At 41.7% G+C, this 22876-nt stretch overlaps 1 protein-coding gene across 1 annotated transcript in view; it reads right to left on the reverse strand.

The window, feature by feature from the left end:
- Nucleotides 1–11182: 11182 nt before the first annotated feature.
- KCNK5 (potassium two pore domain channel subfamily K member 5) overlaps nucleotides 11183–22876 on the reverse strand; it is a 48395-nt gene continuing 36701 nt past the window's right edge. The window contains exons 3-6 of the mRNA XM_066611623.1: nucleotides 20853–20964; nucleotides 14854–15020; nucleotides 12652–12820; nucleotides 11183–11997 (exon numbers count right to left, since the gene is read on the reverse strand). Of these exons, the coding sequence (XP_066467720.1) occupies nucleotides 11183–11997; nucleotides 12652–12820; nucleotides 14854–15020; nucleotides 20853–20964 (1263 nt within the window). The remainder of the gene's footprint in view (nucleotides 11998–12651; nucleotides 12821–14853; nucleotides 15021–20852; nucleotides 20965–22876) is intronic.

A 22876-nucleotide genomic window follows, 5' to 3' on the forward strand; every position in this document is an offset into this window, starting at 1 on the left:
AAGACTGAGTGCTTCTCATCCAAGGATCACACTTTCTCTAACCCCTATGTCACACCAGTTCCTAAGATGACCTGTCCTTATTATAGGATCGACCTGAAAATACTGCTACCATGCATAGAAAATAATATCCAGCCTACATAAAGGTAATGCTCTCTTTTTAACCATCATTAGAGAGCTTATACACCCAGAAACTGACTCAGCAGTACAAAGAGATTTAATTAGTGAAGGCTTAAAGTCATATAATAGTATGTCCACAGGACCAAGGGATGGTCAGGACCATCAGGTTCAAGTACAGGGTATTCTCACTCCAAGTATAGGTTACTTTTGGTTCTTCAAGGCAGGATGTTACAAGTAGTTAATTATGAAGAGGCTATATAATGAGATATTTCCTAGACATAGGCTGGAAACCAAGATTTACTTCCAAGCTAATTCTGAATCAGTATGAGTCAGTGATATAACAAAAGAATTCGTGATTTTCCTGAGTGCAATTAGCTCTTGAATAATTTGTCTCTTTTTAAAAGCCATCCAGTCTCCGTGGTAGGCACTAATTGGCTTCTTACATATGTGGCAGTTGTGCAACATTTTTTATAGGTAGCTCAATCCATTGGGCACACTAAAGTTACATAACTGAAAAAAGGAAGTACTATGTGCTGGAGTATGTTTCCACCAAAGTGTTACAACAACAGAACTAGTAATTCCAAACCTTCAGCATGAGTGCCATTTTAATGTTGATGCAGTTTAGTGAATGCAGTTCAGGCACTGATCTGAGCAGGCTTCCCATTCATGTGGTGTCCTACTATGTGCATGCCCCACTATGCACTCAGCATACTGTATGATGTGGGCTACATTTGTGCAATGTACAATGTACCCCTTTTGCAAAGGATATTCACTTAATCACCTGCACTTATGGCTTGTGTTGCATATAATGCTATAGCCACATAAACGCTTCACCACCACACAAATGAGGACTTGTTCAAGTAAGCATCTGAAAATGGACTTTTGTGGGGAATGGCAGCAAGATGCAGGTATCAAGTTGTCTTGAGTGCACCCAGAGTTATTTGGTGGGCCAATATGAGACATAGGAAACTGGACTAGGTGGGCCATTGGTGTGATAGCGAGGCTCTTCTTAGGTAGAGGAAAAGACCTGACTCCACTTCTGCATACCAGTACGTCCTGAAACCTCTATTAATGGTTTAGCCTAGATCATTGAAAGGGGCAGGGCTCAATCATAATCAAGATACAGTTCTCTCTGCATTTGCTTGCATGTATTTGGAGTTTATTTATTAGAATACATTATCCTACCTTTCCCCCTGAAACAGGGCACTCCTGAAACAGGGCACTCATGTGGTTTACACTCATAAATTAAAAAACCAATAAATACAACTTACAATAAATTTAAAAAAAACAACATTAAAATACATTACATGAAGCAGTTAAGACCCCACAAAACAACCAATTGCAGATTATCAATCAAGGAGAAGAAGAAGAGCAACAGAAGCTCAGGTGGGAAGGTTAGCCTAAAAGAGAAAGTGTTTAATTCCTGCTGGAAGACCAATAGGAAGGGCATAGATTTCAACTACATTGTGAGAATCAGCACCACCACAGAGAAGTACTTTCCTGTTGTGCCTGCCAATCTAACCTCAGGGTTTGCAGCAGCTGGAAGAGCCTCCCCATATTATTAATTATTATTATTATTATTAACAGTCATAATTAACATATTATTAACAGTTATTATAGGATGTCATGGGACAAGCAGTTTCATATGGAAGAAGGCAGTTCCTCTGGTACACTGGTCCGAAGCCATGAAAAGCTTTAAAGATCAACAGCAGAACAAAAACATCAACTTTGAGAAAGTGCCTACATATGAGTCAGTAGGTGGCACTTTGAGTCTTGTGCAGAGAGACGGAAGTAGAGCAAATGTTACTAATGCCAGCAGCTCTGATGCAACCAAGGATGAAACTTGAATCAGTTGAATTGAAACTTGAGTCAGTGCAGGAGTCCTATTGAATTTGACTAAGGGTCCAGCTAGTCATATTAATCTCTTTGAATGAGACAGAATGTTGGCCCACTAGTATAATTATTGCCTACACACTAACTGGCAGTGACTCTCCAGAACTTCTGACAGGATTTTCCCCAACTGAACCTGAAGATGTGAAAAATGCACCTGGGGCTTTCTGCTTGCGAACCATGTGCACAACAAATCTACAGCCTATGGAGTCAGGCTGCAGTCACAAAACCATCATGCTTAAAATACAGTACCATACTTTTTAGTACCAATTAGGTGGCAGATGGTGGTGGGTAGGAGATTTAAGGTTGAATTTTGTACTACCAACACCACAGACACTTTAAACAGGGTGCTTGAACAAGGTGAAAGTGGTGCAGGAGAGACATCTTATTGCATCTAACCTGGTGGAGTATATCCTCTGCAAAGGGAATCTGTACCAGGGATTCCAAACTGATATTCTTACTTTATCTGAAGCTCCCCCTAAGGTCAAAAGCAGTATAGGAGAGACTTGCACTGCTTTCAACTTGGCTCTAGTTCCCTACAGGGCAGCCGTCGCTAAACTGGCAACTACTGCGCACGAGGAATGCCTTCCCCAGCATGATCCACTTTCAGCATCCTGGCACGCCATGGGGCTTTGTGTCCCCAAATTGGGATAATGCGACACTCTGGCCAGTTGCGTCATCCCACTCTGAGGACATGAAGTCCTGCAGCGCACAGGAATGATAATGACTGGTCACAAGGGGGTTCACCCAAACCCTGGATATGGACTGCAGGGGTTTGGAAGGGGCTACTACAGAGCAACACTGTACAAAATATTGCTCATTTGTAGTGGGACAACAGGCCACGCTGGAAACAGTGGACAAGTATGGCAACCAGGTGCTTACTAATGTGCCTACTAATGGTGTAACGGGGCAGCTGTCTTGGGTCCCTTTGGGGAGAAAGGTGGGATAAAAATGCAGTAAATAAAAATAAATGACAGCATCACAAACAAGGAGATTGCATGGAGGTGGATGGTGGGTTTACAAAACACAAGCAAACCCTTAGTTTAGTGATTTGATGCCAGGATGGTCAAAACAGCTGTCCGCAAATCCTGAGCCGTGGCTCACTGGGGAGCTGTGAAACCAGTCAGGGAAGCCATGGAATCCTCATGCAAACCGTCTGCCCTATGAAAGTATAGGATTGTGGCTCTAATGGTGATCCATGGCCAGTGGCCCAGTAGGTCAAGGGAGCCACTAGTTTAAAAAGTTTGGGAACCACTGCTGTATCATCTTGAATTGCATTTGAGACTGTGCACTTTGCAAAGTGGTGCTAGTGCCTTTGTTTCACTCTAAAGAGATTATGTTTCTCAAATGATAATGCAGTGAAGAAAGAGAATGCACCCCCACTTACCCAGGACAATAGTTTTGCTGGTCATTGGACCAGTCACTCATCTGATTTGGAAGCAAGAAATCTGAACTTAAACCCAGTCTTTTAGAGCTTGGAGGAGGGAGGATAGACTACCAAAAAGGGGGGGGGGAAATGAGCTGTTTAGCTCAGTCAGGGGAGCTGGAGCAGATGGAAGCCAGATACAGCGACACATGCAGGATGGGAGCTGATCTTTGCAAGATACCAGCCTTGAGACTGATCAACTAGGAAGGAGTTAACTCCTAGGAATCTCTTTTCCTGGGTGTCAGGAAATTGGATGCTGAATTCTAATTGGATGCTCTAAGTCAGGCGAGTCAGACTTTTTACTTATTTTGAACTTTACCACTTGATGGCAAGTATAGAATTTAATTCAATACATTTAATTTAATTTAAATTAATTTAAATTTAAACACACACACACACACACACACACACACACACACACACACACATATATATAATTTAAACAAACAATTAAAATTATGCAGTCAGCCAGCAGCAGGGTGGTGGCTATCCAGTGTCTTGCATCAAGTGCCACATGTATGACTATATGCCTCTGGGGCATAAGTCATGGGTGTGCCCTCGGTCCAAGGCGCTCCAGGGACTCAGGGAACGCGTCTGCTCACTTGAAGCCTTGGTGGCCGACCTGGAGAAGCAGAGGCAGGCAGAGTATGACCGTGGGGAGACTTCCGGGGACAATCAGGTTTCGTCCCAACCTCAGGCATGCAGTTCCTCAGCTGCCCGGGTGGGAAGTCTCGGGGCTGGAGGACATCATCCTAGAGAGGAGGGAAACAATGTCCTAGGGGAGACCCCTTCTCCAGGGGATGGGCCCATATCCGAACGCACTCAGGATACTCCTCGGCGGGAGGGGGGTCGAGGGCTTCTTGTAGTGGGGGATTCGATTATTAGATACATAGAGAGGGGGTTTGTGATGGATGTGAGGACCGAATGGCGATTTGCCTGCCTGATGCGAAGGTTGCAGACATCACTTCTCATCTAGACAGGCTGGTAGATAGTGCTGGGGAGGAGGTAGCGGTTGTGGTGCATGTCGGCACCAACGATGTGGGCAAGTGTAGCCAGGAGGTCCTGGAGGCCAAATTTAGGCTATTAGGTAGGAAGTTGAAAGCCAGGACCTCAAAGGTAGTGTTCTTGGAAGTGCTACCTTTTCCACTCGCAGGGCCAGCTAGGCAGGCGGAGATCAGGGATCTCAATGCGTGGATGAGACGGTGGTGTAGGGAGGAGGGGTTTAGATTCATTTGGCACTGGGGAACGTTTTGGAACAAGCGGGGCCTGTACAAGAGGGACGAGTTTCAATTGAACCAGAATGGAACCAGACTGCTGGCGCATAACATTAAAAAGGTGGCAGAGCAGTTTTTAAACTGATCCCTGGGGGAAAGCCGACAGGAGCCGAGGGGCATCCGGTTCCGGACTCCTCATCCCTATGGGATGAGGATGGGGAGGTTAGAGAACAAGGTAAAAGCAGAGTAGGAGAAGAAATTGGGAATGGTAGTGTGATGGGATGTGATAGACGGTTTGGCACAATGAGAGGATGTGGGGACAAAGGAGCGAATAAGCAGCCCATCCTGGGGCATTCCATGTACAAATGCTTTTATGCAAATGCCTGAAGAGCAAAGATGGGAGAACCGGATTGTTTGGTGACAAAGGAAAACACTGACATAGTGGGCATAATGGAAACCTGGTGGAATGCAGAAAATCAGTGGGATACTGCAATCCTGGGCTATAAACTCTACAGGAGGGACAGGGAGGGGCATGTTGGAGGTGGGGTGGCCATTTACATTAAAGAAGGGGTAGAATCCAGCAAAGGAGAGATTGAAGGCGGTTCAGACTCCACCACAGAATCTCTGTGGGTTAAATTACCAGGCCTGAGGAGCGATGTAATACTGGGGGTGTACTATCGGCCTCCAGACCATAAATCAGAAGGGGACCTTCAGAAGGGGAAACAGATTAGGGAGGTGACAAGGAGGGACAGGGTTGTAATCATGGGGGACTTCAATTATCCTCATATAGACTGGGTCAATTTGTGTTTTGGTCACGAAAAGGAGACTGGATTTCTTGACAGGTTAAATGACTGTGCCTTAGAGCAACTAGTCATGGAGCCCACCAGAGGACAGGTGACTCTAGATTTAATATTGTGCAGTACTCAGGACCTGGTTAGAGATGTCAGTGTTACTGAGCTGCTGGGGAACAGTGATCATGCTGTGATCCATTTCGACATGCACATCGGGGGAAGAATACTGGGCAAATCTCTGACAAAAACCCTTGACTTCTGACGGGCGGACTTCCCTCAAATGAGGAGGCTAGTTAGAAGGAGGTTGAAAGGTAAGGTAAAAAGAGCCCAGTCTCTCACGGAGGCTGCTTAAAACAACAGCAATGGAGACCCAGCTGAAGTGTATACTGCAAAGAAAGAAGGTCTCCACTAAATCCAGGAGGGTGCCTGCATGGCTAACCAGCCAAGTTAGAGAGGCTGTAAAGGGCAAGGAAGCTTCCTTCCGTAAATGGAAGTCTTGCCCTAATGAGGAGAATAAAAAGGAACATAAACTGTGGCAAAAGAAATGCAAGAAGGTGATACAGGAGGCCAAGAGAGACTATGAGGAACACACAGCCAGCAACATTAAGGGGAATAATAAAAGCTTCTTCAAATACGTTAGAAGCAGGAAAACCACCAGAGAAGTGGTTGGCCTTTGCACACTATCCAGAGAAGGCTTAGTGTGCCTGTGATTCTTTGGGAATGTGTGGATGAGAGTGGGAAGTAGTGATGCCAGCACGTCAGCCAAGATCCTCCCCATCCTTCTTCCCTTTCTTCCCATTCTTTGTCAATTGGTAGAGACCTCCTGCTGGGCAAAGGAAATGTGCCCCTGATTCAGCATTTTGGGTAGCAGTAGAAATCTACCAATCTACTATATATACAGTACAGGCATAAGTATACATGTAGTTTTATGTGATCTCAGGGTGGGGAGAAACACCAGATTTCCTAGAGAAGAACATGGTCCTTCTCAGTGCTATCCTAGAGATGGTCACAGTATGTGTGGTGTTATAAGAGAGACCAAAAAAAGCCAATGGCCTGAACACATACAACCCATAGTAAGTTACAGTTTCCTGAAGGACACAGCCCAGAAAAGAGTTACTGTGTCTCTTCCCACTACCAGAACCTTATATGATCTGAGCAAGTGCTATATTTATGAAACGCAATTTGTAGCCACTGAAGTTAGACCCATTTTTTCCTTTCCTTTTTTCAATTCTCACAAAGAAATAAAGCTTCTGTAAAAAAAAAAAAAGAATCACTTTTATTGGAAAAAACATTAAAATAAATTACATTTTACAAAGTCTAATATTTACATACAGTGATTCCAGTGACAAATCAGCAAACAAAAGAACAGACTAAGACAGGAGTTTGTTCATGTGATGGAGTGACAGACATGCGTTTTGTCAGATGTGTTCTGTACACTCTGCAAGAACTATATAAAAAACCAGAAACCCTCATTTTAAAACTTCAGTGCAGCAAAGGTGGCATGAAAACTACAGATGAGTCAAGCTACCAGGTGACTTTAGATCAACAGGCTTATTAGGAATTGCTTTTTTTTGTTTACAATTGCAAAAAAGATGAAGTATTTTCATCAGTACCATTCCAACAAATTAAGGGGTGAAACAAGCCACATTCTGGGTGACAAGATATCAGTAAGCACTTGTTCTGGGGGATTGTTTGATATAGTTTTGTCTCATGTTTGGAACATCCATTGCCAGCAATGGAGTCAATCATGGCTTCCAAATAAAGGACCACTTCATTATATAATTTTACAGTTCTATACTGCTTTAAGTCAGTATAGGTTTGGTTTAAGGTTTACTACTCTACTACCTGTGCAAACAAGTGTTTCAGAGATTCATTTAATGGTCCTTTTAAACAGGAACATCAGAATGATACTGTGTAGTGATATGTCGTATGCTGTTTTATATACACCTGTTGCAGATCAGGACTGCACTAGATATAGGCAGTAACTGCAAAACAAGATCATAGTTGGTTATGAGGTTCCACCTGTATTTAGAGAGCAAGTTTCTACCTGGTCAGCACCTTATCATATGATGACTGAATACACATATCATAAGTGTGGCTCTCATGCTTGGCTAATTCTGACTACTGTATATGAGAAGCCTACACATTATACACCATTAAAGAAAAAAGGGGGAGTGACCACTAGTCTGTTTAGTCCAATTTCTGGAAGTAGCTTTTTTCTTTTCTTTTTAAGTACAGTATAAAGTTCAGCAGCCACTGTTCATATGCTATGCTGCTCTAATTCAACTGACAACAGTGGTGGAGGGTAAGCCAGTAAGCAAGAAAAATCAGCTGTGCTAAGATACATTGATCCACAGCTTGATAGACACAGGTGGGTAGGAGTCTTTAAAAAAAACAACACAGTACTATTGGAGGGTATGGAAGGTTAGCAGCCTTCTTAAAACATCAATTTTATAATCACCTAAATAACTTTAACATGAACATAAAAAGCAGCAACAGTTCACCTTAAATTCTAAAGTTAGGGGTGAGTGTGGGTCTTTTTAAGGCAGTTTTTAAACTTTGAACTTCAGTTTGACCAAACTGTTTCACATACGTAAACCTGAAATGCACTTGGAAAGTCAAACTAGTCATAAGCTCTTCAAATGCTGTTCAGTTTTTCTCAACAATCAAGTTATCTTTTAAACATCTACCTCATCAGCTCCAGAAGACGGGGGGGGGGGGGGGAGTTAGTTGACAAGGTCTAAAAATGACTACAACTACAGATGGAAGACATAGCTTCTGACCGCCGGAGTGCTAAGGCAGACCAGTGCTCTGATTGGTCCAAGATGGCTCCTTCATTTAGAGAATGCCAGGCAAAAATCACTAATAAGTAGAGATTTCATTTAAGGCATGTGCAGCTAATAAAGCCAGATCTCAGCAAATAATGCTTACATACCTTGTGCTGACCTCTTTAAAGGCAAACACATTACAGTACAGCTAAATTTCACTCTCTTACAAGGCACATGGTGGAATGGTTCTGAGTAAGACTATATCAACACTCCAAATGTTTGGAATACATCCTCACCAAGTTTTATGATATTGGGCGAGCATTGCAGTCTAACAACTTTGTAAGTTGCGCTTTCATCCATTCAATTACCTAAAATTTAAACCAAAAATCTGATCTTGTTTCTTTGAAAGTTGGTTCAGTTTCTAGAAATACAGGGTATTTCTTAGAAAGGTATTAATTAATACCCTGTGTATCAAGTCTAAAGAGCAGCACCTAACCTGTATTTTCAACAGGTTACATGAACTATCCTCATCCCTAGATGCAAAGGTGAGGCTTAAGTTGGAGACAATCACAGATTCAAGCTTGCAACAGTTCACCTCTGCCTGTCTGTGTAGCCTAGCCCAGCCAGTGGGTCATGCAACGTGCATACAAAAGAGGAGCCACATTCTCAGGCAATTATACATAATCTCTTAAGTACAGTATAGGGGAGTCAAAACAGTTAAACCTTCATTTTGTGCACCATTCTGTCCCTCTCTTAGTGCATTAGAAAGAAACCTTTTAAGCATCCATTCATGGAAGACACATCAAAATACAATGCCAGCTTTATGGAGTTACCTTCACTAAAATGATGTGCACATTTGTAGCAAGAACAGGATAGAGCTCGGTACTCACCGTTATTTGTCATGGAAAGAACATCACAAAATTACAGCAATCATTGATATTAACAAGAGAATACCTTTTAGGTTTAGAGTCAGATTGAAATTATCTTTAAAAACATTTGATATGAAATAAGAATTGGTCATGTCTGCCAAGGACCAGTCTGAATAAAGCATATCCACTGAGCCTCCAAAAGCAACAACAAGAACCTCCTTGGCTGGCATTCAGTTGTGACAAAATAGTTATAAAATGCTAGGCTAACGGCTAACACTGGCATATTCAATATAATATCCTCCCATCTAGAGAGAGCATAACTGTTTTCAGTTCCTCTTTAACTGTTTAGGAGTTTTTGCAGGCTTTCTTGCAAATACAATACACCATTTCCAAAAAGAAATGAACAAGAAACCACCTTTTGCAGCAAATACCTCCAAGCTGTCCTTATGAGGAGAAATTTTAATTGGAAGGTGTGCATGGCTGGATCAGAGGCATCTTTATAAAAGAAGTTCAGTTCCACTCCCATATTTCAGAAGCCAAGAGTAGTCAATAGGAACAGTTTCAAGTGTAACCTAATCTTTTAAGATTAGTATTGCAAAATTCCACTTAGCCTCTCTCACCATGTTAGACTTGTTCTACAATCAGAAATCCCCAACCCCAGGCTTTCGTCATCTGAAAATCCTGTCATTTCCGAATGAAACAAGAGGAAGTACAACCACACCGTTAAATAACTACTTCGGAGTGATTCACAGTCTAACCTTCAAGCAATTGCACCAAAAGCACCTGCTGCCTAAAGTGCTTTGAGGATTAGGTGCTCAGCAATACTACTTTGGTCTAATAACTTACAAAATAGGGTAAGTTCTCTGATTTTCAAAAAAGAACACCAATCACCGAATTACTTATCTCTTTGCCAGTGCAAAACCTATTATCAGCTAAAGCTTCTTCTCATGATAGCCTAATTTTCATGGTGCCATAAGTAAACCGATTCATTCTGTTGTATTTATGGGAGTTTAGTAAAAACAAACAACATTTTCATTTTACTAAGAAAGCTTAAATACCAAGAGTGGAACTCGTTGAAGATTCCACTTTTGTGCCCATAAAAATATTTTAATTAAAAGTACCGACTGGAGTAAGAGGGTGGGGGGTAAACAGAGTTTTCTAGAAGTAGAACCATTGAACAAAACACGTTCAAAGTAACATAAAGCAGCTCTTAGATTATTAGGGTAACTTCGCTAAACTTCACTTAGAAATATGAACATATACAGTTTATTCAAGTATTTTCTCTCGAGTATGGACACATTTATCACCATCCTGTTCTTCATTTTTAAATCTAATTCCACACATTCTTCCTGAACTGTTCTGTGTTACTGAATTATAAACGTTAGCTATAGATTTCAATATCACTAGGAGGGTTTAACCACAGGTAGTTTCTTGTTTAGTAGAAGGTGCATACTCTGTAAAATTGATTCTGTAGTTCAGTCTAGGGTTTCATGAAGCTTCAGTTCATGAACTATACAGAGCTGGCATAACTTGATCAAATTTTGTTTAAATTCCTTACTCACACTGTTAAACTGTCAACTCTATCCTTCAAGATACTCTTGGCTCTTCCAGTTCAAAACATCCTTTAAAAGGAACATGGAAAGAGCTTTATTGGGAGAGTTTGGACAAAGCCACCAACATTTTCCACTGTGTACCTGGACATGATTTGAATTCCATTTTTGAGAGGTGGAGGGTTAGTGCAGTAATCAGCCATATCACACATTGACCCAGACTAGTCTGATTGCAAAATCTGAACTTCAGTCTTCACAAAAAAAGAAAACAAATACTGAAAAGGTCCCATGTAATAACTCTAGTCTTTTCTTCTTCCTGACCTCCCCAAATGGGGAGAAAAACCCTCTAGTTCTTAGAACTGTCACTTCACATTGGTTAAGCTGAGTAACAAACAACTGCAGATAACATTCAGGCACTGGATACTTTCAGTTTTCAAAAGTAAGGCTGCAGATGTGATACAGTCTCTTTCTCATTTCTGCATGTTCAAAGTGTGCATTAATTATCTGTTCAAAGTCTTCATTAAATGATCTTCAGGAAATCCAAAATGTGCACATCTTCACGTTGCAGCTTTTGCATTATTCACTGTGTTGTACTCATTCATTAGCTGCTCATAAGGCACAGATATCTCCAATTCATTATTGGTAAAAGTTGATTCATCAGATGATGAAAATTTCACCAGTTTTGGGGGGCTCTCTGGTTCCTCCACAAGATTGTCATCCATGGAGGACTTTGAAGTTTCTTCATCATCTGAAACTTCCTCCTCTTCCTCATTTACAAATGTTATATTGGCATTTTCAAAGATCAGAGGTCGACAGTCTCTGGAGTCCCAAGCTTCCCCTTCTTCCTCACTGATTCGGTCCAGTTGATTGACAAATACATTGCCCTCAACTAGGCTATCCCCAACACGCCTGTCACTGAGATGCTTCATAACATGGTAATTCTGGAGACCTAGAGAAACCTCCTCATCAAAGTCAAACAACTTGTTCTTTGTATATGTTACCTTCATGTCCTTGCTAGCTTGTTGCAATGTTGGATTGGCTTGCTCTGGTTTTAGGATTTTTTCACTGCTCGTTTTCAAAGCTTTCTTCCCAATTTGTTTGATGAGGTCATTATAAGTCTCTTCTTTCTTGGAAAGGAAGCTGAAAATGTTCACATCTTTTGGATTAGATATCTGAAGTGCTTTTTTGGTAGGAGTTGGATTTTCAAAGGACTCTTTCCTTTTTTTCCTTCGTTTCTTGATGGCTTTGTGAACCTCTACAAACATGCTGACTTTCCAATTGACGAAGAGGGAAAGCCAGGCTAGGCCCAAGTAAATCCACAATTCTACAAAGTATCTATAGAGGGAATGGTAATGTATATCTGGATTCACACCTAAAAGGGGAAAAAAAAACCACAAAATTATAGGACTAGATTTATATATGTATATGTGCAATAGATAGACATGTGTAAGGTCTAGTTTACAACACCTCTAATAGATTCAATAAATTATTGAGACTTTGGGTCAGGGTCATCCTGTATGCCCCAGGTCAGGCACCAAAATTCAAAGTGCGTTTTGAAAATGTTGAGCCTCAGAACAGTTAAGCGTGGTTAACCAAATTCATTTACTAGGCCAATATGGGTTTTAATAGTTCAAGTACTGCTAAGTCACATAGAATGTGTTGATCATTTAAAATTTGCTTAAGTTACATAACACAGTCAGACGCTGAAAGGTTGCCAGATCTAGAATCTCCTAAATAGCAGTGTTGTCCACGCATTTAGGTTGCTGTATGCTGGAGCAAGAGAACACCTATGCTCATTAACTCAATGGCCACTCCCTGAGGTAGCTTCTTACACATTTTTAGCTTTCTTCCCTTTCCTCAACCTGCACACAACACAGAGGCCAGCATCTCTGGGAAATCTGTATGGTACCCTTTTGTAGTGCAATCCATTTATAATAAAAGGCACATTTCCAGAGATGTCTATGTTAGGAACTGCTGAAGATATTAACTACTGAATCAGTGAAGAGAAAAGAGAGCCATTACTGACCAGCAACAAAGTCTCCAAATCCTATGGTGGTAATGGTGATGAATGAGAAATAGAGCCCTTCAATATAACTCCATCCTTCAGTCACCATAAAGGCAAAGGGAGGAAGGACTAGATGGATCAGGACTCCCCAGATGATGAAAATAGCTGTGCATGTAATTTGTGCTTTTCTCTGCAACAAAAGAAAAGGGAGGGGAAAGATAAGTGAATGATAAATTGTTGCTTAGCACATTTTAACATATTCATAAAACAGTTCTTGTTGCAGGATTTTTAGCAGTTGCAATCCATTTTAAGTAGAGAAATGGGGGTAGAAGTAAATTCAAGAAGTTGTTGGGTTTTCCTGCATGGCTGAGCAACTCCTGTTTTCTTGCAGGAAAGGCAGCAAGTGTTACTTCAAACTTTTGATTAAAATCCTTATGCAGTAGATTTTACCAGATCATTTTTGCCTAAAGTATTTGTATGCGTGCCCCCCCCCCCCGAATTATACATCAGAGAATTCTTAACTAGCATTTTCTCTCATGTTTTTCTAAATTTATAATTTTCCCACATGGATGAACAAACATCTCACCACACAAATATGGTGTGGTCAATTCACCAGGCTTTACCACATCACTAGCACTTGAATTGGTCTTTAATGCAACATGCCCTTTTGGTGGACTACATGTTCAAGGGCGCAGTCCTAAACCACTTTCCAGCACTGAAATAAGGGCAATGTAGCTCCGAGGTAAGGGAACAAACATTCCCTTACTTTAAAAGAAGGGCTCTGTGAGTGCCACCCAACTGCAGGATGCAGCACATGTCCCATTGGCAATTTCTATGCCAGTGCTAGAAAGTGAGTTAGGATTTGGGCTCAAGTTTTGTAGATGACTGTAACTGAACCCGCCATTCACTGAAAGCATGAATGTTCAGCCAGCACAAGTAACAGGAAACCAAGAAGCACAAAAAAGACACCCCTAAAGAATACTGCACATCTGTCATCAAGCGGAAAGGCAGAGGATTGCACAAGTCTACCGGAAAATAATGCAAGCAGCCCTTCAAAAGAGGATCTAAATGGAACAGAGATGCTGTGCAACATTCTAAAAAGTAATATAATTTAAGCAGACTTGGGTAGCATTCAAAAACTCTTACATTTTGGAGAAATATACTATGCACTCTTTTTTTCCCTATAGTGCTGTTAATATTGGAAAAAAGCAACAGTTTTGGTTCTGTTTTTTTTTTATTGGCCAAAACCAAAATGGCATACAAAGAAGCTTCTGTTCATATTTGTGCATTTGTTCTAGCCTCAATCGTCATGGCACTGTAGGAAGAAGCAAAATTATAGAGGACACAGTAAAAGGGAAAGTTGGGTGACTGCGGTTGAGAGATCAGAACTAGTCTGTGGGGTCATTTGAAGACACAGACTCTGATGCCCCAGATATGGACACATTCTAAATCAATTTCTTCAGTTTAAATTGAAACTGGAGCAAAGTCACTATTACTGCCAATCGTGAGTCCATGTAAGTTATTTGGCTGGGGGGGGGGGGGAGAATGGTCAAATGTTATAGCTAGAGAGATTTTGGCTTTTCCAACTTTCCATAATGTAACATCTCACTTGCAGCAGTATCACACATGTTTTACTTCAACCAGCACCTTCAGTTCTCTCAAATGATTTTTTTTTCTTGTCTAATTGCTCAAAGAATCTTTATAGGGCAGAAACCTAAATCACATGGAGCAGGCACTCCCTGGCTCCCGCACCAAGCAAGACAGAGTCATGGACAGTCCTAGACAGAAGCTTTGCTGTGCTATGTTTGCATTAGGTGTTGCAACACTCTGAGGCAAGCTATTCCTTCCTTTACCAACAAATGACACCATTATGAAAGAAAAATGTAGCTTGAAACAGGGGCATTCTTGTGCCACAAAAAATCTGATCATTTCTCAAATAGAAGGTCAGCTGACCAGCATGTGAACCCTAAGCTCATACAAAGGAACTAGTATCAAGACCTATTTACTGTACCATCTTATCCTTAATGCTAATTTACACTGCATGCAGTTCACATGTACATTGACAGTCAGGAACAGCAGATAAGTCATATTCAAATTCCTTGACAAGTTGCTTCTAAACTTCTAAATAAAAGGAAATTTATTGGATTGGAGGTTAACTTCTAAGGTCCTTGAATTACATACAGAACCTACTGGCTGCAAGATCAGCATAAATTCATTCCATACCAGGCTTACACCTCTCTTTGTTAGGAACTGGCCCAGTCTCTTGGCACGTCCACCAAAAAACTTCCCCAAAGCACTGATCCATGTTAAACATAATGGAACTCCGAAGAGTCCATAAAATATACAGAAAACTCGTCCAGCTGAAGTCTTTGGAGCAACATTTCCATACCCTAAAAAAAGAGAACATAGCATTAAAAGTTGTCCATGCTCATTTCAAGTAAGAACTATTTAGGCATAAGTCATAGTCTTTCTCCTATTAACAGATGCTGTTAAAATTCAGCAAACTGAAAGTTTCCTTTTCTGTATTTCAAATGAACAAGTTTCTAGCTTTCAGTACTGTGAAGACAGGTTTGAAAAGAAGTGGGCTATGCTTTGCGACATTTCAGGCACATTTCAGCAACCATGTCACCTCCCAAAATTTTATTAGGGAGGTTACATCATTGCCTCCTGCTGCATATTCTGAATCTGTCAGCTTCTTGACAGATAAATATAAATATAACTGGCTCTCATATGCTATTAGCTTTTAGACAGGGATGTAAATGGAGGTATCTGAAGGAAAAACCTCAAGGAATTCAGGGACCACATGTGTTATAAGTAAGCCAGAACATTCAATTTTGAACTAGTTTGCTTTCTTGAGCTGTTTACATGATCTTTGGGGGGGAAAATTAAACTCGGGTTTCCTTCAAAGCATTTTCAATAACAGTAACCAGTGGAACATGGTGATTTATTTGGTTTAACAGCAAGACTTCTGCCTCACCTCTGCTGGTCATTCTGTTTTCTAACATGGTGTGATCTCAGAACAAATAAACAAAGACACTGATACTTTGGACAACACAAGTCTTCTGCAGAACAAAAAGCAGCACAAAGGAAGCTTCTACATCTCTACACCAGTGTTTCTCAAACTGTGGGTTGGGACCCACTAGGTGAGACATGAGCCAATTTCAGGTGGGTCCCCATTCAATTCAATATTTTATTTTTAATATATTAGACTTGATGCTACCATGGTATGTGACTGAATTTGGGGAAATGTTAACAGACCTGTATTTTTAACAAGTTACTATGTATATTCTTTTAACAATGCTAGTAAATCGGTCCTACTCCTGGGTAAGTGTGGGTAGGATTTCAGCCTAGGATTGTTAAAAATTTTCCTGCTTGATGATCTCACTTTTGATCATGACATCACTTCCGGTGGGTCCTGACAGATTCTCATTCTAAAAAGTGGGTCCCAGTGCTAAATGTGTGAGAACCACTGCTCTACACTTTTTAGCACCATCCTGGGAAGAGGCAGAAAATGAGAACAGGTTCTCCATGGCATACATCATAAATAAAACGTCTGCTAAGGTTACTGCTTTCATGACCAGACTGGGCTTAAAAAGCAGCACAGCAAGACAACGCCCCCCTCACATATATATCAGTCTTGTGCCAAATGTTACTTTTCCTATCATTGCAACTCTATCACCCTACCTGTGATGCAACCATGAACACTGTCCGTGTTTACTGACTATCTGGGAGTGTGCCAGCAAGCCCCATCTTCTACTCTCCCTGGGGACAGCATTTGTCTGAAGAGACAAACATTGATGCAGAAAAGATCCTCCCTGCTATTTCTAACATGGGTTGCCCCTAGATCTCTCACACTTTGCAGTTCTTGGGCAGTGGCGTCACTAGGATTTGTGTTATTCGGTGTGGGAGGCCTGCGTGTCACCCCATGCAGTGAACATAAGAACATAAGAACAGCCCCACTGGATCAGGCCATAGGCCCATCTAGTCCAGCTTCCTGTATCTCACAGCGGCCCACCAAATGCCCCAGGGAGCACACCAGATAACAAGAGACCTCATCCTGGTGCCCTCCCTTGCATTGGCATTCTGACATAGCCCATTTCTAAAATCAGGAGGTTGCGCATACACATCATGGCTTGTACCCCGTAATCGATTTTTCCTCCAGAAACTTGTCCAATCCCCTTTTAAAGACATCCAGGCCAGATGCTGTCACCACATCCTGTGGCAAGGAGTTCCACAGACCAACCACACGCTGAGTAAAGAAATATTTTCTCTTGTCTGTTCTAACTCTCCCAGCACTCAATTTTAGTGGATGTCCCCTGGTTCTGGTGTTATGTGAGAGTGTAAAGAGCATCTCCCTATCCACTCTGTCCATCCCCTGCATAATTTTGTATGTCTCAATCATGTCGTCGTCCCCCTCAGGCGTCTCTTTTCTAGGCTGAAGAGGCCCAAATGCCGTAGCCTTTCCTCATAAGGAAGGTGACCCAGCCCCGTAATCATTTTAGTCGCTCTCTTTTGCACCTTTTCCATTTCCACTATGTCTTTTTTGAGATGCGGCGACCAGAACTGGATACAATACTCCAGGTGTGGCCTTACCATAGATTTGTACAAAGGCATTATAATATTAGCCATTTTGTTCTCAATACCTTTCCTAATGATCCCAAGCAGAGAATTGGCCTTCTTCACTGCCGCCGCACATTGGGTTGACACTTTCATTGACCTGTCCACCACCACCCCAAGATCTCTCTCCTGATCTGTCACAGACAGCTCAGAACCCATCAGCCTATATCTAAAGTTTTGATTTTTTGCCCCAATGTGCATGACCTTACACTTATTGACATTGAAGCGCATCTGCCATTTTGTTGCCCATTCTGCCAGTCTGGAGAGAGCCTTCTGGAGCTCCTCACAATCACTTCTGGTCTTCACCACTCAGAAAAGTTTGGTGTCGTCTGCAAACTTTGCAACCTCACTGCTTACCCCTGTCTCCAGGTCATTTATGAAGAGGTTGAAAAGCACCGGTCCCAGGACAGATCCTTGGGGCACACCGCTTTTCACCTCTCTCCATTGTGAAAATTGTCCATTGACACCCACTCTCTGTTTCCTGGTCTTCAACCAGTTCTCAATCCATGGGAGGACCTGCCCTCTAATTCCCTGACTGTGGAGTTTTTTCAGTAGCCTTTGGTGAGGGACCGTGTCGAACGCCTTCTGAAAGTCCAGATATATAATGTCCACGGGTTCTCCCGCATCCACATGCCTGTTGACCTTTTCAAAGCGGGGCAACACCCCTGGTGGTGGGCGTGGTGATGTACCATCACCCCGCCCCCACTGGTTTTTTGCTGTACCTTTTGTTAGAACACAGATATTTCAAAGTGGTTTGTTTCATTGCATTCTGCATCAAATTACGCATTGATTGATATATAACATGAAGGTATTATTCCTCCAAACACTGATTTTAGTGATTTTGAAAACTTGTAGAGTCACATACACCCTGTGTCAACTTATAAACACCTTAGTGCAGTAGTTCTCAATCTTTTAGCACTGGGACCCACTTTTTAGAATGACAATCTGTCCAGGACCCATTGGAAGTGATGTCATGGCCAGAAGTGACATCATCAAGCAAATCAAAATAAATAATTATAAATAATTAACTTAAAGTACAACAAATAATTAAATAAGGGGAAGCCAGCCCTGTTCCACCAAGTGAATTTTCTCAGCAGTCTGCCTGAAATAACACCCCCCAGTGAGATTTCCAGCCCCCCCCCCGTTTAAAGTTCTTCTATTTCAAGCATACCAAGATAAAGACCCACTTGGCTTTACAAGTGCAAAAGAGATTCTCCTTACCAGTTCAAGCCTCTTTTTTTGTCCTTTTTAGTGGGGGGGGGGGGGGAAGGCTGCCTTCCGGAGCATTTGTTGCACTCCAGTTCCATCAGATCTGGACCATTCTGGTATCCTCACATTCCCCTTTGCCTGGCCTGATCACAAGCGAAGGCACGTCTGCCTACTCGCGAGTAAACGTGACCGTGAGGCTGTTTTGTTTTCCATAGGGCTCAATACATTCGCAGCTGGGAGGGAGGGACCTCCTTCTCGGTTGTTTTTGGGAGCTGCATTCATTGGATCAGGACCATTCTGACGTTGTTGAGTCCTCTCAGCCTGCCCTTTCCAACGGACTAAGGCAAGTTTGCCTACTTGCAAGTTAACGCTGCCAGGTGGCTTTGTTTTGCTTTCCATATGGCTCAAAACACTCATAACTGGGAGGGAGAGACCTCCTTCTTGAGAGTTTTTTTGGGGCTGCATTGATTGGATAGGGACCATTCTGGTGTCTTTGGATTCCTCTCAGCCTGCCCTTTCTGACTATGGCAAGCACACCTACTCACTAGTAAATGCACGATATGGTTCAGTTTCATTTTCCATAGGGCTCCATGCATTTTTTTCTTTCTGTTTTTTTGGCCATAACTTTTGAAGGTAAGGCGCTATTTCACTCTGTTTTTTTGCATCACATTCCGCTGGAAATTACACATCCAACGGTATATGGCTTGACGGGGTTGCTCCTAAAACCGTGATTTTAGCACACATCACCCCCCCTTGTGCGTCACCTGGTGTGGCCCGCACCCCCCCTAGCAATGCCACTGTTCTTGGGTGAGGGGTACAGAGCTACAGGGCATGTTGGGGGAGCAGGGTTTGCCAATACACTCCCAAATGTTCTTGGCTCTGGCTCCTATCTGCTGAACCCTTCTGGGTACAAGTAATCTTCTCAGGGCCTAGCCTTGGCATTCTCAAAGAGGAAAGAAAATTCACAACTAGATTTTTCTTTGAAATGAAACCATGCAGGTCTACTATAGTGGAAATAAAGCAAAATAAAGTCTAGGTCAGACAAAGGTTAGGTCCCTCCAGACAAACAGAATGTGGCACAAGGGGCTGTAGTCAGAGGAGGGAGGAAAAAGGACAGCTTCTGTTCACAGAACTCAACTCATGGAAGTTTTCCTTTGTGGTTTTTGGTTTTTGGAACAAGTCTCCTCTGCCACATCTCACACCTTTCTCAATTATCCCCCAATACTCAGAAGTGGCTCTTCAGGGGATTTGCAAAGCTTCCCCAGACAGTAGGGGGTGGGAAAGTTATGTAGCAAGACTTGCCATTGTGCTCATGCTATTTACGACATCACACCCTGTGTGGGAAGCATAAGGCCAATATAATGTTCTTCCCTTCCCCCATCAATGGCAGAAACTGTGATCTCTGAGACACACAGGTGCCACTGTTCCTAAAAAGACTAACAAGATGCAGGGAACTCATATGAACATATAAAACAAGCTTTATACCACTGGTCCATCTGAAACAGAACTGTCAACACTGACTGGCAGCTTTCTAGGAGTTTCAGATAATTTTTCTCAACCCTACTTGGCAATACCAGGGATTGTAAACGGAATCTTCTGCAAAGAATGTTATCTACTACTGAGTTATGATCTCTCCCATATAGCCCTCTCATCTTGCCATCTTTCTATGTTCTGGGCTCCAGTCCACAGGTGACTTACAATGGTGGTATTAGACTAGCATTCCTTATATATCAAGGACATTGGTGGGGTGGAAGGAACATGGAGGAACTTCCAATAAACAATTAAGTGTATAGAGTGGCTACATGATGCCTGAGGATCCTAATGTGTAGCCCAAATACTCTTGCAAGATTATTCTCTATTTGAAATTATATAACCCTCCCTAGTCCTTTTTGTCAAAGACAGAATTTAAAGTATGCTGGTGGTATTTACTAAGAATTGCAGACCACCTTTTTTAAAAGCCACACAACACACTCATCCCTAAGTGAGACAAGAGAATAACTCAAACTCACTGTTGACCTTTTACTTCGGGATTTTAATGAGTTGCTTTAGGATTCTGGACATTTGCCAGACTATGGTTCCCAGTTATGCCATCTGGTGATACACTACAGCATTCTGGCAAGTCCTTTACTAAAACAAAATTCCACTTAAGAAACTGGGTCAAAAATTCCTGGCTCACACAAAACTGGTTCAACATGCCAACCGATCATGCCCTGACATGTACAAATTATTCAAGTAATTAGTTTTAGTACACAATAGCCACAGATTATCCTCAACTTTTGGGATTCCTAGATGATCTTCAGAGGACTGCTTCAGCGGAATGCAGGACACATGAACCAAAAGTTAGTTGCTTATCAGATCTTAGAAAAAGAGAACATCCAAATAGTCTGAATACTCACCAATGGTTGTTATCACAGTAGCAGCAAAGATGACGGCATTAGGCCAGTCCCAATAGTTGAAGGTGTCATTAGCATGGATAGAAACCCCTTGTCCTGCAGCTTCTGATACCACCTGCAGAAGATTGACAAAACGTCAATCAAAATGAAAGTAAGAAAGTGTGACAGTCCTGTTTATAAAGTGTAATAATATTTTTTTTACCCCATTCACTGGTTCAAGGTGAACATGCCAAGTATAACTGAGTTTTAAACTAGCAAGAAAATGCATTGTCTTCCAGCACATAGCATTTTTCAAAAGGACAATTTTTAAAAGCTGTGGATTTTGGAAATGGAGTTAGACAAGAGAATATTCTGATTTCAAGAGCTAATATCTATATTGGGTTACTCAATCATGAAAGCACCCAGATAGCCTACAGCACAGTTCTCAAATGTGAAAAAAAGTGTTAAACCACATTTGAGAATTATTTTTTCTTAATTTTTCAGCTCCAAGCAGGTCAGAGTGTAAGCATGACAAATGGGAGTCTCTTGGCAACACCTTTGAAACAAAAGCAGAAAAAACACAGTGGACCGCTTGTATCCATGCTGTCTTTGGGCAAGCCTGCATGAAATGGGACTTTTCAGTTTATTTTCTCTTTCCTTTAGTTTCTAAATTAATTTCATTTTATGAAGGCTAACTGCATGGTTTGAAATTGACATTAATTTTGAGAAAGGGGACTGAGTGCAAGGACATTTTGTTTGGACTTGTGCCAATTTGAATGCTAAATATTTGTTTACAGCCTTTCAGACTATCAAATTCATCTCTTTGATTTTGTCATTTCAGTACTTCTAAGATTTCTCCCAATACTATATAACAGAATTTAAGGAATGCAACCTTTATTTCTATAGGGTTTCCCTTGGGACACAGTCCTCTTAATTACTATTCTATGTATTTTTTCTAGCCCACAATAGCTGCATACATTAATCCCAAGAGAAAGATATTTTTGTATACTCTAATGACTGCCAAGATGTATAAATTGTTGTCTTTAAAAACTAAACACTCAAAATGTTACAAGGAATTAGGTGGATTTTTATTGCTTTAGAAGCATCTAAAGGATAGGGAAGAGCGGGAAGAAGGTATAATTGAACCCTTGTTTTGTATTCAGATCATTCCAGGTTCTACCACTGGTATCTCCAGGTAGGGCTGAGAAAATTCCCCTTTTGAAACCCTGGAGAGTCACTCTTGGATTAGTGTACACCAGTGGTTCTCACACATTTAACACTGGGACCCGTTTTTTAGAATGAGAATCTGTCAGGACCACAGGAAGTGATGTCATGACCAGCAGTGTCAAAATCAAGCAGGAAAATTTTTAACAATCCTAGGCTGTAATCCTACCCACACTTACCCAGGAGTCAGTCCCATTTACTATCATTGTTAAAAGCATATACAGAGTAGCCTGTTCAAAGTACAGGTCTGTAACATTTCCCCAGTGAAGTCACATACCATGGTAGCATCGCATCTAATATATTAAAAATAAAATATTGAAACGAATGGGGACCCACCTGAAATGGGTTCACAACCCACCTAGTGGGTCCCGACCCACAGTTTGAGAAACACTGGAACAATACAGACATCTTGCCTCTATCCATGGGGTCCATTTCAGGCACCTCAAATACAGAGACTGGGTTCAAATAGGGACCCTATGAGTGTAACCCCCACCAATGTGCCCATTACCTTCTGTTTTTTCTTTAACAATCAGTCAGACCAGCAAATACGATCAGAATGTTCGTATCATGTCCCCCTAGCATGCAGGCTGCCTGCTTGTTGCTTTGCTCATATATGATCTGTAAAAGCAAGAAACATGCCTGCAGAGAACCATGGATATCAGATCTGCAGATATGGGAGGACACCTGTACTGAGCTCCATGGACTAAGGATCAAATACTGCCTGAAGTAGCTTGCTGTGTCCAGACTTTCTGCTGCCCCTGAAAGCAATAATTGTTCCTGTACATTTGTCCCCTCCATTGGGGGGGGGGGGGAGAGATTTAACT

Source organism: Tiliqua scincoides, chromosome 1 (genome assembly GCF_035046505.1).
Source record: "Tiliqua scincoides isolate rTilSci1 chromosome 1, rTilSci1.hap2, whole genome shotgun sequence".
NCBI lineage: Eukaryota > Metazoa > Chordata > Lepidosauria > Squamata > Scincidae > Tiliqua > Tiliqua scincoides.